Here is an 18,165-nt window from a genome sequence, read left to right on the forward strand (position 1 = left end):
ACTAATTCTATATATTTTATAATTTATTTCCAAATAAGTGGATAATGTTTAGAAATAGCACCAAATATATAAACTCATTCCTCTGTTGCGTCATACATTCACAAAAACAATATTGAACAAGAAGAAAAGATTTAAGGTAGCGCAGCCAAATAGCTCATTAGCAAGTTAGCAATTATATATATATATATATATATTATTACGACAAATTATTAAACAGCGCAGCTTTCTTCATCATCTGGGAGATGAGATAGTACATGCATGCATTTATAGCAATCTGATATCAAACCACAACACGCTCCATCGCTATATAAATACACACATACACATATCATTCTAAACCACACTACTACTCTCACATCTACATATCTAAAACCATATTAACAATTACAAACTATAATCATATATACATGGCTTCCAGTAACATTTCTTTCATGATGAGCTTCATTCTCTGTCTTTGCCCACTGATCATGTTCATATCCTCAGCTTCTGCAACGACAACTACATCTTACAATGTATTGATGGGGTTTGGGGCAAAACCCAATGGCCTCACAGACTCCACCGAGGCATTCCTGCGTGCATGGGACGCTGCATGTGCCTCTACAGACGCCGCCCTCATATACGTCCCCAAAGGCAGGTATCTGCTTCGCCCGCTGGCCTTCAAGGGTCCCTGCAAAAGCCCCCATATCACCTTCCGAATAGACGGCACCCTCGTCGCCCCGCCGGACTACCGAGTGTTGGGCGGAGCTGAGAACTGGCTTAACTTTCAAAGGGTCAGCGGCGTTTCTATTGTCGGTGGTGCGCTTGATGCCCGAGGCCCTGCCTTGTGGGCTTGTAAGGCCAATCCAGCCAACTCATGTCCCAGTGGAGCCACGGTACGTAATTATTTCTTAGAAACTAAGTAGAGAGAAAGTTATGATAAGTTGTTTAATCACTACGTACTCACACATATACTATTTGCATGCAGACACTGAGCATTACATACTCCAAGGATATCAAAATCACCGGACTGATGTCGTTGAACAGCCAAATGTTCCACATTGTGATAAACCATTGTCAGAATGTGGAGATGAGAGGAGTCAGAATCATTGCCCACCGTGACAGTCCCAACACCGACGGCATCCACGTTCAGCTCTCCAAAAATGTTGTCATCTCCAACTCCTCTGTAGGAACTGGGGACGACTGCGTTTCCATCGGCCCTGGCACTCAGAATCTCTGGATCGAACGCATGGCGTGTGGTCCTGGTCATGGCATCAGCATCGGGAGCCTGGCTAAGGACATGGATGAGGAGGGAGTCCAAAATGTGACTGTGAAGCAAGTTGTTTTCACAGGCACTCAGAATGGAATTAGGATCAAATCGTGGGCCAAGCCCAGCACAGGCTTCGTCAAAGGTGTTCACTTCTCGAACATCGTCATGAGAAACGTCCAAAATCCAATCATAATTGACCAAAATTACTGCCCAAGCCACGTCAATTGCCCAACTCAAGTAATTATATTAAAACTACAACTAGCTTTGCTACTATTAAGTACTTCATAATATTAAGTTGTTTGATCATGTGTTTTATATATTTTATAGGTGTCTGGTATAAAAATCAACGACATAAGTTACCGAAACATCAAAGGAACATCTGCAACAACAGTAGCAACGAAGTTCGATTGTAGCTCTAGAAATCCATGCAGTGGAATCAGATTGGAGAATGTCAACTTGACTTTCCAAAACAAACCAGCTCAATCCCTCTGCACCAATGCCAAGGGAATGTCTTTTGGCACCGTTCTACCATATAGTTGCTTATCAACTTGATCTTTATTATTTTTCATTTCTTTGTATCATAAATCATTTCATTATTTGTTGTATATTATCCATTATTTTTTTCCTTAAAGCACATTATTTATTTGTTGTATATTTAATTGTCATACCAATTCTTAAGAATATATTGTAACATTCACGTGTTCATATAATTAACTCTATTAATTAGAAATTTCAAACTATATTGTTTGCTTTATTACTATTTCTTAAATTTAAGGTTCACTCAAGTCATGAAAGTATACTTATTCTATTTTAACGTAGTTTTTAGTTTTGGGATAATGGAGTTGTTTAGAACAAGTAAAAGCCTAATTTAGCTGAAATTGAAAATTGTTTTTCCCTTATAATAATAAATATACAATGTTCTTGGCATTTTTAAAAGAAACAGGATAAACAAGGTAGAAAAATTAAAGGTAAATTTATTTAATGGTCAGAACAATGAAAACAATTTGAACAATTAAGGTAATCTATATCCATTATTCAAAGAAGTCATTACAAATTCAGTATATATCATTCAGATTCTAATAGCCAAACATGGTCAACAATGTCTAAATTTTTGCGTCAATTTTGGGGACCATAATGTTTCTACATTTATAGAAAAATTCACCTATGCAGATTGCATAGAACCTATCTATTAGTAAGAAAGGATGTACACGACCAACCTCACCAAAATTCATATTCCTTTCTCTCTCTCAGCTCAGCTGCTATGATATCACCGTGTCCACCTCCAAAAGAAGAACACAACGATAACAGTGAATAGCATGCCAGCATACTTGATCGATCTATCGACCCGCTGCCGCCTCTCAATCAGCTTCAACACGGTGTTGGACAGCCCCACTGTGTTAAGAACATCCAGTGCTTTCCTTTGTGCCCTCTGAGCCAAAAATCAATACCTGCGTCAATTTTCGTTCCATTTCTTTTTCTTTATATGGATTCACACATTTATAAACAAACCCTATTGTGTTTTGAAATACATGAGAATTCTTATACTAATCAATAAAAAATTTATACAGAACAGAGCTATAACGCCTACTGTGAGGAACTGGACCAACTGTGAGTTCAAGTTCACAATTATAAAAAGAGGTAGGCTGCTACAGAGAACTATAATAGGAAAAAGGTAGGCTGCTACAGAGAACTATAATAGGAAAAAAATTCAGATGACGATTATTTTCTAAGATTATGCCAGTAACACGTCAGCATTTGCGTAGAAAGCATCAAGGCACAAGCAGCGCGGACAAAATTTTCCATCAAAACCAAGGGCCATCTAAAAGTCACTTAAAGAACATCCACTAAAGCAATATATCGGAACCATGAACACAAAAGTAAAAGGACAGAATATCCCATTCCTTATACATGAGGCACTATACTATAGTACCGCATAGCCCTATTTGTACTCCTAGTCTTCATTGTTTGTATTCCTAATACATATCAATCTGATGTTAAACATGTTTATGATGGAGAATTTTGCATTGCAATCTGTAGATTTATTTCTGTGCATTGATTATCTATGTTGCATCTTTTTAGTTCTACATGAATCTTGCACCTTAATTCGATTCTTAATGTATGCAGAGAGCTAGAATGCGTTTATAAGAACATTGTTAACGATTAACGGTTATTCAGACAAAAACAAAGTCGATATAATACTCTTCTTGAATGGTTAACGTAATTGAAATATACCTTGAGGCGTTCTCTTTGCTCTGAATATTTGAAAAGAATGGCCTCTCCAGTGGCACTAGCTTCTTCAAGCATGCGAGAAGAATTTCGAACTGACTGCATTGCTTGTGCTTCCTCATCGAAAATTCTCAAAATATGAGAAGAATCACCATTCTATACATTGAACCACCAAAAAAACAAGAACCCATTAGACAGAAATTGAAAATTAATAAATTAAAAATAAGAAAATTATTATAAATATTTACATACAGCTCTTCCAATCAACTCTGCCCTCTCTCTAGCTTCGTTTGCCCTCTTCTGAGTTCTTAGAAAATACTTGTCCAAACTTTGTTTTAAAGACTCAGCCTCCTCCGCTACTTGTTCAACCTTTCTGCGCACGATCCCATTATTTTAATTAAGCACAATTTTTCTTCAATCATAGATTCTATATAAGTACATATCAATCAAGATTTGGATTTAACACATTGCAAACTATAGTATAATTAACAATGTAATCAAATAATCCGGATTGGTTGAAAAAGATAATCTAACTCCATCAAGAACCCTAATTATGAAATTGACGGCATGCTAAGATCGAAATCGAATCTGAAACAGTAGAGAGAAAGAAAGAAAGAAAGACCTTTTCCAGAGATCGCGCTGGGACTTGGCAGCCACGGAGCGCCATAGACGGTCCATATCGACGCAGAGGGACTGGATCTGAGCGATGTCTTTCTTGACGGAGAAAGACAGTTCGGGGGAATCGATGGCGGTGGAAGTGGAAGAGTACTCAAGACGTTCGAGGCGTTCAAGGCCATCTCTCGTCCTGATAAGGAGTTTCTTGGCGCTCTGGTACATCTCCGATAGCGTAACGCCGCCACCCAATTCGACGGCCATTGTCGTGTTCGATCGGAGTTCTGATTTGATTTCGAAGCTCTGCACGTTTGATCAGTAACTTGGTTTTAATGAAATTTGGGAATAAGGCTGGCCACCTCAGCCGTCCAATAGCGTTTCGCCACGTCATCTCTTCATCCTTTTATGTTGTGTTTTTCTTTTCCTGTAAGAATATAACCGTTAATTATATGGGATTTACTGCGGTTTGTCTTGTCTTACTATTTTTTTTAAGACCCGAACTATTACTTTTTACCTACTGATTTTTGACAAAATTCTCACAGAAGTATAACAATTATTATAAATGTGTCCTTTTTGTTATATTTTGTTCATTTTTTTAAATTGTTTGCTAATCTAATCACTAACTACAGGTATAATTTTAGTATCAGTATCTATTTACTTAACTTATATAATCGAAACCGATTTTATTGGCATTAAACATATAAACATTAGTTCTAGGAATGTTGATATATATTTTCATAATTTGTCATTAGACTACCATTTATGCATATATTTTCTGTCTGGAGTATTGAATTATATTATATTAGCGTTATATCAAGTTACAACAACAAAATACTTAAAAAATGAATGAAATGCAACTGAAAGAGGACATTTGCAATGGTTATAATAGCTCGGGGGTATTTTTTCAAAAAAAAAAGTTTAGGCGGCAAAACTTTACAAGGATCAAAGTTTTGGGAGAAAAAATTATATTTATTCTTTTTTATATATATACCATTTGCATATTTTAATTTTGACAAATTACTTTTAGAATAATTTATTTCATAAAAATATTGAAATAAACATCTAAACTTAATTTTCACAAAGAAAAAATAATATATGAGAAGACAAGTATTAGGCAGAATGATTATATTTTTATTTTGAATTGTTAGTTTAGTAAATTATTTATTATTTTAATTAAAAAACATTTCACTCAATTCGAATTTAGGAGAACCATTTTACAAAACACAATATCTAAAAAATATTTGTCAAAATAGAAGGCCAAACAATTAATAGAACAAAACAAATGATGCAAAAAAGAATAATATAAATTCTTTTTTTTCTTAAAAAAAATCTTTCTTTTCTATAAAATAATTGTAATAAAAAATTAATGCTTTTGTTTTTTTTGTGGTTGGTCCTATGAAGATGTGTTACATGCTTTGTTCCTATGTCCTTTATTTATTAAAATTTAAAAAAAATTGTCCAATTTTTTTAAGCATTGTTAAGTCTAGATTTCAAAAACAATCATGCTATCATTGAACATGGTTGAGATTTTCCAATCTCTTCTTTTTATTGTCTCCAATCAATTTTATAAGGGCTAGTTGAAACTTGAAAGGGCAACTGTTACAACTTCTTCTTTCTCTTTTTTTTTTTTTCTTTCTTTTTATTTATTTATTTATTTTTCTTTTGTAAAGCTTCTGTGAAACTTGTATTGGTGGCTCAAGATAAACTTCTCTCTTTTTCCCTGAAACTATACCTGTAAAAGAAAGATCATTACATATTCAACATTGCCAATATAGCACAAGCACTTTTACAATGCATGGCTCCTTTTTTTAACAAAATTTTTTCTTCTCTTGGTAAAAAATGGGAGCCATCTCAAAATTTTATATTATTGTTGGCTAGCTTTGAAAGAATATGTAACACTTAAAAGTAACATTCTTCAAGCTCCACTCTAACAGTGTGAACAGAGCAGATTTATGCAAGGAAATATAAATAAGAGAACACTGTTCACACTAATCAAATGGAGACAAGAAAAACCTTTCCTCTCTATGGTCAATACCCCCTCCTGTAACCCTTCTTGAAATGGTAATTTCTACCCATTTGATCACGACAAACAAAATCAGCGAAAGGTTGAACTACGGTTCCCAGATGCTGGAAAAGCTTTACGCCGTCTACCTTGAGAGAAGTCACCTAACTCCTCATCATTCGATGCTCGACTTTTATCAGACTTTTTCTTGCCCTTAGAATTGCCAACACCACCTTTCCTATGTTCTTTTGTATTCTTCTCTCCAAATAGAACCTGCTTCCTTGCTGCTTCATAGTCAAATGGCTCCAGCTGCAAGCCACCGGATATCTGCGTTCTATCGACTTGCTTGGCTTTCCTATCCTGGAAACATTGTTGGAAGCTTGAAGACAAATCAGAGAGACTCATCGGTTCTTCCTCTTTATCAATCTTCAAGCTGGACACCACTGAACTGCTATCCGCATCTTTTACAGTTCCTGGTTCACTTTTTGATTCCTCAGTGTCAGTATTATCAGTCCGCAACATTATGATATCATCCAATCTAGAGCTGGCCGCTAATGCGTTCGCTGGCACATCAGGAGCTGGAACTTCAGAGACTGCAACAGGCGCTTCAACAACTGGTTTCGACTGCTCGCTGATGCTGGAAAATGAATGGAATGGTAAGTGTACAGAAGCTCTAATTTGCTCCAACTTGGCCTCTTCCTTGTCCTGTAACCAAAAGAATGATCATGAGAACCCAAAAAACAAAGGAAACAACCAGACAAATGCCTCATATCATTCAGAAGAATCCATATCACAAAATAGCAGAGAACAGAGAGATGAAGGGAATATCCAGGAGTTAAAGTAATCCTAACCTTTGTACTTGCATCAGTCTTTTTCTTGGAGATTTTATTTCCCAGGAGTGCACCAAAAGCACGGCTAGGTTTTTTTTGCACCTGTACAGTCACTGCAGAGACCTGGAAAAAAAATAGAATAGCATCACTAAAGCTCTTTCAGTGAGATTTAAGCAAAAGACAGAAAACCATCCAAACAACATCAAGAATTAACCTTTGCTAAATCTGGTAATGAAGTACTGGTATTTCTGTCTTCTCTCTGCCCTGAAATAGTTAGATCCTCTTTCAGAACCCCAGACTTTCCACTGCCACTTCCACTAGGATGCTCAGAAGAACTTCTCAGTCCATTCTTGTCATGTTCAGAAGAATCCATTAAATTGCCATCAGAGGTGCTTTCCACTGTGGCAACCACTAAATTTTCTTCAGATGCCTGCACAATTTGAAAAATTTTCTTCACAGCATTCGTGTTTTGTATTTTTATTTTTGTTTTGGTGACATATTTCAACCAAAATACATCAAAAGTCAAAACATTCAACAACATGAATATTTCAAATTGGTGTTAGCTGTTTAAATGATCCAAATATGACGTGTTGTAATCCATCTTAGCTCATCTCATTTGGTAATGGAAACACAGACAAACATCTTAGCTCATCTCATTTGGAAATCATTACTGCTGCATAAGTAAGCGTAAGCCTACTGTCTTACCAAAGCCACACGTGCCTCTTTCAGTTGTTCAGCAACAGCTTCAAATGCAGAAGCATTCAGCATGGAAGACCTAATGATGCTAACAACAGCACCAAGATTCTGCTCCATGTATGGGTGCTTTGACTTGACCAATCGTCGCAGCTGACTAGTAGTGACAGGCATCTGCTTAGCTTTATAACAACAAAACAAAAATGTAAATATGTTTCATAAGCAACTATGACCGAAAAATAACAAAACTAATGCAGAAGAAGCTAGAGGTCTCATTTACCAATTTCAATAAGGGTTTTATTTGGCAATATATAACCAGTACTTTCATCCTCTGTACGCGCAACAACATCTCGCCACTCACAAAGTCCCTGCAAGTCATGTTTCGAGTAAATCTTAGAAGTGCACAACAGGAACCATTTAAATTAAATTAGCTAATGTTAAAACTACTTTAGAAGATACAACTCATCACATTCATCAATTTCAACAATTATAAAAAAATTCCAAGGTATAGGTTTCCATGACTGTGTCATGTTTTTTATTTATACTGCCTATGCAATAAGGGGATCTGTGCTAGCAAACCATTCTTAGGTGGACATAAATCAATATTGAAATTTAAGTTTGTTGCAAGAAGTTATAAATATCGTACCGCAACAATGGCTAGCTGCTGAGCATTTAAACCAGCTCCTTGCAACCTGTATTTGAAACCAATAGTAATATAATTTGAAAAATAATGTCATATAAAAAAATAGTACAAAAGCAAAAACCATAAAATAAAGCTGGATACATAATTCATAACTGTGCTTGTAAAAACTATACCCATATATATAGAGATACGAATTTTCTGTCAGAAGTTCTTTCTCATAGAGCTGGATACATAATTCATAACTGCGCTTGTAAACCTGTTGGCCACAATAAATTTCAGTAACTAACACCCCAAACAAACAAGGTGTCATTTTCAAAGTTACTGGGTCATATCAACTATTATATCACAACTTAATAGAAATGTTAAGAACGCCGTTTTTTTCTTTTTTTATAGAATAAATTATATAATAATAAGAAAGGCACCTCTACATGACAAAAATGACTATATTCTCACAATATCATCAAGCTGAAGAAGCTACAGAACTTGCAACATTATAAAGCGAACAAATCATAATTGTCCATTCACAAAGATACTAGGGACTGAAAGTTAGCAGATCTTAGATCACATTACGTACTATGTACAATTTAGCAGCTTGTATAAAACAAACAAGGGGGGAGACTTTAAATTGCACAAATAACAAGAAAAGCACACTGTCTACATAAATCATACCTCTTGTAAAGAAATATCAGAGCTTTCAGATTCCTTAGACAGCGAGAACAATTTCATCCTCATTAAGTCATATATATGCAATAGATAGTGCGTATCTTCTCTAGCATATCTGTCATTCCATAAAAGTATGTTAGACAACCATGGAGGTTGAAAAACTTGTATCAAACAACAAAATGCCGTGTTTGGAGCTAATTATGTATTCTGAAATTTACCAAATTAAATTCATTTGCAAAGATTATTTTTTAAAACCAATTAAATTATTCCAATTGTGCCCAAAACAGATTTTTTTTTAAAAAAAAATTAAAACTAGCAAAAATATTGCCAAACAAAAAACCGATTACTAATTTTTTTTATTTTAAAAAAAGTCCTAAAAAACAGATATTAGAGATATTAAATGCCATTCAATTCATTTATACCAACAAATGGGGAATGGGGAAACAAAACAGAGACAGAGAGTAAATGTTTTCTGTAACAACAAGTACTCGCTCCTTGTCAAATAAGCATTACTAACTGGGCTGTAACTACTTATGCATATAAAGAATTTGCAGTTCTACCTAAGCATCTCCTTAGGAAGTGGCCGCAATCTCCAATCTGCATTTTGGTACCTGCAAAGAGTTGACAAATCAACCTTACAAATTTTGAGGACAGAAATAACACAAGAAAGGAAAATGGGACAACAGTGGAAAAATGATAAAATTTTAAAGAAATGAATATCAGTAAGGGAAAAAAACCAACTCTTTATTAGCAGTTACTCCACAAAAGTGGTGTAGAAGATACTCCAGACTATTTCTCTCCAATTTCAGTACCCTTGAGGCCTGAGGCAAAGAAAAAAGAGAAACAATTCAATAATGAAATAATAGCAGATAAATGTTTAAATAATTAGTAGGTGGAGGCGTTTCAAAATTTAGAAGAGTAACAGCACAGCTCACAGTAACTCCCAATTAAAAGGAAAATCATTATAGCCTAGTTCTATAATCACTGCTCACATATGGTAATATGTTACCATAAGAATATCAATTGACAAAATTTGAAGCATTATAAGAAAAACATAATTAGTCAGCAACTACAAGGTAGGAATTTACTGTTACGGAAATCCCATGATTTATATTTATATATAGAGAAGATAAAAAATTACATTATCACCCAAGGAAGAAAAAAATACATCCAGTTGATATATTGCATTAAAATATCAAACATACATGAAGAATTTATTCAACAGCCTGGAGTGCAAACTGCAAATAGATTTCAGGTAAAGAGGAGTGTCCTTCAATCAACAGACTCCCAATACAAGATTAGAGTCTTTAAAATTCTGGAAGGACTGAGTGATCTTATCACCAACAAAAAGATCAGGGGTAAAGGCTAATAGATCCATGAAAGCTGCTAATTTTTAAGAGTATTTACCAACCTCACACATGGTTCATATAAAATAAACCAAGACAATAAAGAAAAGATTAATCCAGAATTACACTACAATATCTACAATTCTATTTATGTTTAAAAATTCAAGACCTTAAAGAAGCAATTAAACATACATAAATCAGGAAATGGTAATTGTACAAAGAACATATTTATAAGGGTTTGGAGTGGCATTATGATCAAGAATAGTTATTAGATGCATCACTTCCTTGTCTTGGAATGTTCAGCAAAAATCATAATAATAAAGAGCATAATTAACAAAAAGCTGACACCACCACTGAAAGTATGTACACTAAATATCCCTAAAGAACGAAAATGAAACAAAATGTTGAGGCTAAGATACCAATGAATATAAGAAACTACTTCTCCATGTGTAGAAATTATACATATTAATCAATCTCCAGAAAGAGCAACTGAAATTAACTCCAAATACCAGTAATTTTTATAGTACAATACCTGGCCGGTGTCAAACATATTGCAGATGTAAATGCCAAAATCTCTTTGAAGCCAAAAAATATCACGGTCTGCTCCATGCATCACCTAATTCAGTGTACATATAATCATAAATTGCGGTGTTCTATGCTGAAAAGAGAAAAGAAGATGTTAGGTGATCAACCTTTCTCTTTGTTGGGTCCTTGAACACTTCTCTAAGATATGGACCAATATGAATTCGGAGCTTCAGAGCATCTATTACAAAATCTTCGGTTCTTGTTGAGATTTGTATCAAACAAGTCAATCCTTGAAAAGAACGATATTGATTATGTTCCAAATCAACCTAGATAAGAAAAATCAAAGTTAAAAAGTGCCACACGAGCATATATTAGAAATTCTTTTTTTTTTCTCATTTTATGATGGGGAGGCTTGGTTTGCCAAAAGTAGAAAATTGACTGGAAACATCTTGAATGATGGGGAGGATCACAAAATGAAAGCTAATGGTGAAAAAAATGCCAACTTCAGCAAAATCATTGTTGTGATCAAAGGTTTACATGAAAAACAAGAAAGAAAATATATGATACAGTACTGATATTAACAATTTAAGTATTGAATTTCATAATAGACCATAAGCGAAAAGGCTTACACTTTTGCAAATGTTTCTCTCTTACAAACTTAAGTATGAGTTTTATATTAGATCATGAGCGGTAAATGCTTACACTTTAAAATGTGTAGTTTTCTATAATTCTACATTGTGCATATCAAATCCATTTCAAAGGATCCTTCATTCTCCAATTCAAGAAACAGATCATTCACAAAGAAGAAAATGAAACTGCAACTTCGCCACAATGACAAAGCAAACAGTCTTGAATGGCTTTAGTAATATCTTACCGCAAATTCATTTACAGCACGCAGCTTAGCAGCTAGGTCCTTTAAATCTTTTACTTCCTCTACAAACTTGAACGGTGTAGACTCAACTGGAGTCGGTTTTACCGGCTCAATATGCAGAACATCACTATCTTTATCGACAAAATCCATATACGTAAACTGCTTCTGCACCCATTAAAGAACGCTACCAATCATTAACAAAACAGAAAACCGACCCAAGAACAGAGAACCAAGAAACTACTACAAGCAAAGCCATTATAACCATATCAAGCTTAAATAAACAGAGCCTTTCTCTTTCTGATAATTAATTAGATGAAGATTAAAGAAAACCAGAGATTACTAACCAGCGGGTGAAAATACTCTTTACCATCCTCGCTCTTCTGCAACCAAACATGCTCAAACGGTTGGTTCACATTATTAACAAAGATTTTGAACTCCTGTTGAGGTCTCGGAATCGACGGTATATGAAATGGAATCTTCGGTTTCGTCCCAGTGATTTTCTTATCCTTCGTCGCCACCTTAATGCCGGGGGATGAAGTAGAATCCTGCCCACTCGGCAACTGACTCGCCCCCTTCTTTTTCTTCCCACACACTAACTGAAACCCATCATCCACAACCGAAGTAGCATTCGTCACCCTACCAGTCGCCTCCTCGCTATTCCTATTCCTCTGAAACTCGTCCACCGACATGTCGAACCTCTCGAAAATCTCGTCGTTTACGTCCACCAACCAATTGTAAGCCTCTTCCGTATCTACAGGAAAAGCCATCGCTTTGTTCCAAACACGCGACGAAGAAGAACCAACTGATTCGAGCATTGACTGTGATTTGGTATCGATTTCTTGAACCGGAGCCCTGAATTCATCGAAGTTGTAGTAGTAATGGAAGTCTTTGTTGGACGGAATGCCGCGCGAGGAGCCTGAAAGATTGGATAGAGATGAGGCAAATGGGCCATTGATTAGCGTTTGAAGGCATTGAACCTTGGAGGGCTCGGATTGATCGACGTTCATGGCGTCTTCGGCCATGGTGATCGCCAAAGCTGTGTTTTTTGTGATTGAGTAAGGGTTTTAGGGTTAGGGTTTTAGAATATCAATTTGGGGTTGGGACGTGACTCTTTCACACTTGACTCGCGTGTCACCCTTTTACATAAGAAATAAAACGGTAAAAGCTCTTACCACTGTAGTGGTTTCATGACTTTATTTCAACGATTATTTCAGCTAAGTGGGCCACTTGGAATCTTTTAATTTGTATAATAGCCCCTGTATTATAGAAATTTTCAATAGTATCCTGTTGTGGACAAGTATGCAAAAAAAATCTCCAATACCAAAAGAAAATAAGATGTTGATTTAGGGGTGATCAATAGTGGGCTTGGACATACTACTACACTTTAAAAATCTAGGGGCATGGTGCAAAATGACTCTTAATATTGTGTGAAAGTTAGTAAAATGTCTATATTTTTAATTTTGTAGTAAAATAGTCTAATCATCTATTTAATATCACATATTACCAAATACACCCTTTAACAAATTACTATTTTATTCTAAATATTTTAATATTATGGTATATGTATATTAGTTTTGTTTAATTAGTTTTTATTTTAAAGTTATTTTGATTTTTTTTCATTTTTTATGGGTTGTTGAATGATATAACATACCACAAAATATATATACTGAGTTGAAAAATAATATACCATCAAAACTTACAAAATTATTGTAGAGTCCAAGAACTTTACTTAGCTAATTGTTTAGTAGTATTATAGTATGTTTAGTGTTATCATTGTTACTTTGGATTTTTGGTTCAGACCGGGAGTTATTTGGACACTCATAGTAGTACTTATAGATTTTCTAAGTTTAACCTATAGTTTAAGAATATTAAGTATAACCTAAGGTTTGATTAATGTGTCTGATATTAAGGAATATATTATTATATTATAAGGTTTAGACATCAACCAATAGGATTTTAAGCACATGTTTTGAATGGTAATTAAGGATTTAATATTTTTGAGGATTAAATTAAATAAGGGTAAAAGTTTGAATGTATAGGGTCAGTCAGCAGCTTTGAGCACGTTGAGGGCTTAGTCAAGGCTGTTTACTCCATTCAAACTCAGCTAAAAATGTGTAAATTCGTGTTTAAATATTCAGCGTATGCCGATATATCGCAGCTATAGGGGGCGATATGTCGCAGCACGTAGATACGGAAAACACGAATCGATGCACGGTCGCCTCGGGAACAAAGGTCCAGGCGATATATCGCCTATAGGGGGCGATATATCGCCTCCACCAGCATGAATTCAAATACATTTGAATTCTTTTCCCTTCAGCCATTCAAACTCCTTCAACAGTCCAGCATCTTCTGAACGAGTCTTCAGCCTCTGCTGAACGATTATTCAAATGATTTTCACCTAAAAAGCCATTATTTTTATTCAAGTAAAATCAAGATATTTTCATTCCCAAACTCTATAAATAGGACCTAGTACCCAGCCATTATTCACCATTTGCTCTAAGTTCAGAGGCTGCTAGTGTTAAGTGAGTGAGAGAGTGTAAACACTTGGTTTGGGGAAAAACTATAAGCTTAAACATCATAAGCTTATCAAACACTTGGGAAGTAAGTGAGTGCTATAGTATTTCGGTGGATGTTAGATTGATCTTGCAATCTTTGAGGTAAACCCAAAACTCTAGTCCTTTCTGTATTCTATGTTATTTCTTTTCTCAAAACCTTCTACTCAGTCCCCTAACCTTATTCTTATTTTGGTTAGGGAATCCAAGCTTTTAAGCATATAAGTTGGTAAGCATATTTTCATTTAATGGTTTAGTCTTCCTATTCTCTTTCATTTCATCTCCTTTCTTTAGACTCACCCTTGTTCATTGTGGTTTTAGGAGTGTTCCAAAAGTCCTAACTCAGTCCATTTTATCCCGGTAACTTTGGTAAGGAAAATAGGCTAGAATTAATATGTTATGTGCTTATGTTATCTATATGTTTATGTTATTAAAAGTGTTATGATATGTATATGTGTATGTAGGCTTGGGCATATGACCCATATGACTAACAAGACCCCAAATGGGTTATGGGCATATGACCTACTTAGCTAGTAGGACCCCATTAACCCCATGGGCATATGCTTGTTTAGTCTATGGGACCCCAAGTAATAATGGCCATTGTAATAAGTGTATGTTATATGTATTATGTTAAGTCTTTATGTTTTCTTATGAAATTGTGTATATGACTATGTGTTAGGTTTTTCCTTGCTGGGCATTAGGCTCACTCCTTTCTGTTTATGTGCAGGAAAATAAGCTTAGAGGCGGTAAGATTCGTGATGCTTGGGAGGATGTGTATCGATGATGAATGGAGTCAAGGGGCCGAGCGTTATCGATTCGAGGATGTAGTCTCCTTTTATGTTTTTTATGGTTTTACATGTATTTTCCGCATTATTATGTAATGTCTTTTATTTTAAATCTTGTTTTGTTTTAAAGACAATGGGATCCCAAAATCCTTCTTAGTATTCTGTTTCTTTGTAAATAACTCTTATTTTCAAGTTACTCAATAAATTATGGTATTTTCGTAAAATGTAAGTTTTTATGTATAGTTTCGATAATGGTCCAATTAGTCTAGATTAGTGGGTCATTACAGTTGGTATCAGAGAAAACGGTTCCTTCGCATGAAGTTCTCCTCGATACACATGCTCAAAGCTCCGAATCGGACCGCCAAGTAAGTGTTTAAGTTACAAGTTACAAGTTACTTTGTCTATGTGTATAGCTAACAACTTTAGTGTTTATGTTTCAGTTAAAAATGAATGGAGCTTTAACCTACCAAGATATCCGAGCCATTAAGGCCTTAAAAAGAATAAGGGAGCCAAGAAACACCATAGGAGCCTTAGAAAGGATTACACGAAGGTTGCTTTTGTTTCACCAAGCAATAGGTGGCCTTCAAGAGGCTAAACAAATAATGCTAAGATCAACGGAACAATATGTATTAGTGATTAGGTTGTTTAAAGATTTCCATCCTGTAATAGCAGCCTTAGAAGAAATATGGGAAGAAATGAATGATGAGGATGAATCACCATTAGCAATGAGATACTACTTCCTCTTAGTTAGGTTCACCGCAAAATTTGAATTTCAATTCACCAAGGAACAAAAGAATAGGATTCTCACAAACCTTCCTAGAGGGCATTTTGATGCTCATGATAATGATGACTATGAGGCTATAGATGATGATATGTTAGATGACGGATCGGATGTAGAAGATCCCGATTTTTAGATTAGTAGTTTTTATTTGTTTTATTTACTTTTATGTTATGATTGTAATAAGTGAAATTGTTTTCCAAATGAATAAACATGCTATTTGAATATCATGTGTGAGTTTGAAATTTTTTTCACAATCATAATAAATACTAAATAAAATGAATAATGACTGAGTTCGGTGAGGGTGGATACGAATCAATGAACCTGGTTTCCTTGTTGAGAGTTAGGGGGCCTTAGTAGTGGGAACGATTTTACTGATCCCAGCCCTCCCTCAATATGGTTAACTTTGGAACAAAGATAAGTTTCGAGCCTGAGAATTAAGTCATATAGGATGATTAGAAACACACTTAGAAAATAAATATGACTTGTTTTTCTAAGTATAGAAACCCACTCTAATAATAAATAAAGACCTATATAATTTTTCATAAAAAGTCATAATAAATAGGTCCGAGATATGTTTGTTTTAGAATAAGTTTTTGCCTTAGAGCCTATTAGGAAAAAGTTCTAACATGTTTCTTTTAACTGTTAGAACTCTGCTACGATGTCTCTCCGAAGATCTGCTCGCACCAACGGGAACGCTTCCAACGATGTTCCAGCGACCAATGCGGTCCCTACCGTTCGCCGAAGGAGAGTACGTGTTACTGCTCGCCGCAACGCACCGGCACAGCCAGCTGACAACACTGCAGAGATTGCCAGACTACGACAGCAAGTCGAGGAACTTCTGCAGCAACAACGCCAACAGGCTCAATCTCAGCCTCAGCCTCCGCCACAGCCGCAGCCGCAGCCACAGCCAATGGCCCCAGCACCCCAACAAGTTGGTCCGTATGGGGGATGGCCTATGACGAACTACGCTCCTTATCCTGTTCAGCACATGGAGCCAGTGTACGAGAGGTTCCGCAAGCAGCACGCTCCGAACTTCGAAGGGACTACGGACCCCTTTGAAGCAGAAGAATGGCTAAGGAATGTGGAGCCGATCCTAGCCCACATGAACCTCAATAATGCTGACCGCATATCCTGCGTCTCATCTTTACTCAAGAAAGATGCCAGGATATGGTGGGATTTGGTCCAGCAATCCCACGATGCTGCCACTATGACGTGGACCCGATTTGTGGAGCTCTTCCACAAGAAGTACTACAATTCAGCAGTGCTTGCTACGAGAGTTGAGGAGTTCACCAATCTGAAGCAAGGGAACTTAACAGTGGCGGAATATGCTCGTCAGTTCGATCGCTTAGCGAAGTTCGCAGCAGAGTTGGTTCCAACCGACTATCTAAGGGTGAACAAGTTTGTTAGAGGACTTCGCCCGAAGATTGAGATGGGGGTGAAGCTAGCAAACCCGGGAAACACTTCATATGCCGACGTTCTTGAGACGGCAATTGAAGTAGAAAGGTTGCAAGCCAACGTGAGCAAAGAAGAAGCCAGCAAGCCGGAACCTAGGCAGCAGAGCCAACCTCAGGCCAGTCGGAACAACAATCAGTCCAGCAACAGTCAGTCCAACAACAACGGTAACGGACAGAAGAGAAGGCATCCTGACAACAAGCAAGCCGACAACAATAAAAGGGCACGACCAAGTAATGGGGGAAATAGGTCGGGCTACGTGGAATACCCGCCATGTGCCAAATGTCAGAAGAAGCATCCTGGAGAATGCCGTGCCAACACCAAGGAGTGTTTCAACTGTGGTCAAGAAGGGCATCGTAAAAGAGACTGTCCTCAGCAAAAGCCGGAAGGAAAGAAGGACGAAAAGATGGTTCCTGCTCGGGTTTTTGCTTTAACCCAAGGAGAGGCGGATGCTAGCAACAAGGTGGTCACAGGTCAGGTTTCCATCCTCAATAAATTATGTCATGTATTATTTGATTCAGGAGCCACCCATTCGTATATTTCGTTAGGAATGATAGATAAACTAGACAAACCTAGTGAAAGATTTAGAACTAGGTTTGCAACCGAGTTGCCTTCGGGCAAAGTAGTTCTATCATCACGAATTATACGAGGCGTACCAATCAAGATTGAGGACAAGGAACTAGAAGGAGACCTGATAGAGCTGGTGATCAAGGACTTCGACGTCATACTAGGCATGGATTGGCTAGCACGGCATGGCGCAACGATCGACTGCAGACGCAAGAAGGTGATGTTCGAGACTCCTGACGGCCAGAAACTGTGCTTCATGGGACAAGCTTCAGGACTACGCACACCGTTAGTATCATCTCTCAAAGCTCAGAGAATGATGGAGAAAGGATGTCAAGCATTCTTAGCCAACATCACGAATGTGGAGAAGGAGA

The 18,165-nt window shown here is 36.5% G+C and overlaps 3 protein-coding genes across 4 annotated transcripts; 1 reads left to right on the top strand and 2 right to left on the bottom strand.

Moving 5' to 3' along the window:
• The first annotated feature begins 223 nt into the window (after positions 1 to 223).
• On the top strand, positions 224 to 2,108 carry LOC133824631 (polygalacturonase-like). Its single transcript, XM_062257583.1, has 3 exons — positions 224 to 872; positions 965 to 1,483; positions 1,574 to 2,108. The coding sequence occupies exons 1-3, from the start codon at positions 408 to 410 to the stop codon at positions 1,796 to 1,798; spliced, it is 1,209 nt and encodes a 402-aa protein (XP_062113567.1). The 5' UTR covers positions 224 to 407; the 3' UTR covers positions 1,799 to 2,108.
• A 150-nt stretch (positions 2,109 to 2,258) lies between these two features.
• On the bottom strand, positions 2,259 to 4,399 carry LOC133824632 (membrin-11-like). Of its 2 annotated transcripts, none has more exons than XM_062257585.1 (4): positions 4,095 to 4,399; positions 3,725 to 3,845; positions 3,479 to 3,628; positions 2,259 to 2,694 (listed from the first exon to the last, which is right to left on the bottom strand). In XM_062257585.1, the coding sequence occupies exons 1-4, from the start codon at positions 4,346 to 4,348 to the stop codon at positions 2,644 to 2,646; spliced, it is 576 nt and encodes a 191-aa protein (XP_062113569.1). In that variant the 5' UTR covers positions 4,349 to 4,399; the 3' UTR covers positions 2,259 to 2,643. The 2 variants fall into 2 exon arrangements, with proteins under 2 accessions (XP_062113569.1, XP_062113568.1); XM_062257584.1 differs by having other exon boundaries at positions 2,259 to 2,675; positions 4,095 to 4,396.
• Positions 4,400 to 5,817: 1,418 nt separating this feature from the next.
• LOC133824633 (protein RRP6-like 2) lies at positions 5,818 to 12,785 on the bottom strand. The gene is made up of 14 exons (XM_062257586.1): positions 12,002 to 12,785; positions 11,661 to 11,822; positions 10,954 to 11,112; positions 10,794 to 10,877; positions 9,657 to 9,736; positions 9,476 to 9,526; positions 8,922 to 9,030; positions 8,426 to 8,508; positions 8,256 to 8,301; positions 7,890 to 7,977; positions 7,622 to 7,791; positions 7,131 to 7,346; positions 6,938 to 7,039; positions 5,818 to 6,791 (listed from the first exon to the last, which is right to left on the bottom strand). Exons 1-14 carry the CDS (start codon positions 12,677 to 12,679, stop codon positions 6,180 to 6,182), a joined length of 2,640 nt encoding a protein of 879 aa, XP_062113570.1. The 5' UTR covers positions 12,680 to 12,785; the 3' UTR covers positions 5,818 to 6,179.
• Positions 12,786 to 18,165: the final 5,380 nt, after the last annotated feature.

Source organism: Humulus lupulus, chromosome 3 (assembly GCF_963169125.1).
Source record: "Humulus lupulus chromosome 3, drHumLupu1.1, whole genome shotgun sequence".
Lineage (NCBI taxonomy): Eukaryota > Viridiplantae > Streptophyta > Magnoliopsida > Rosales > Cannabaceae > Humulus > Humulus lupulus.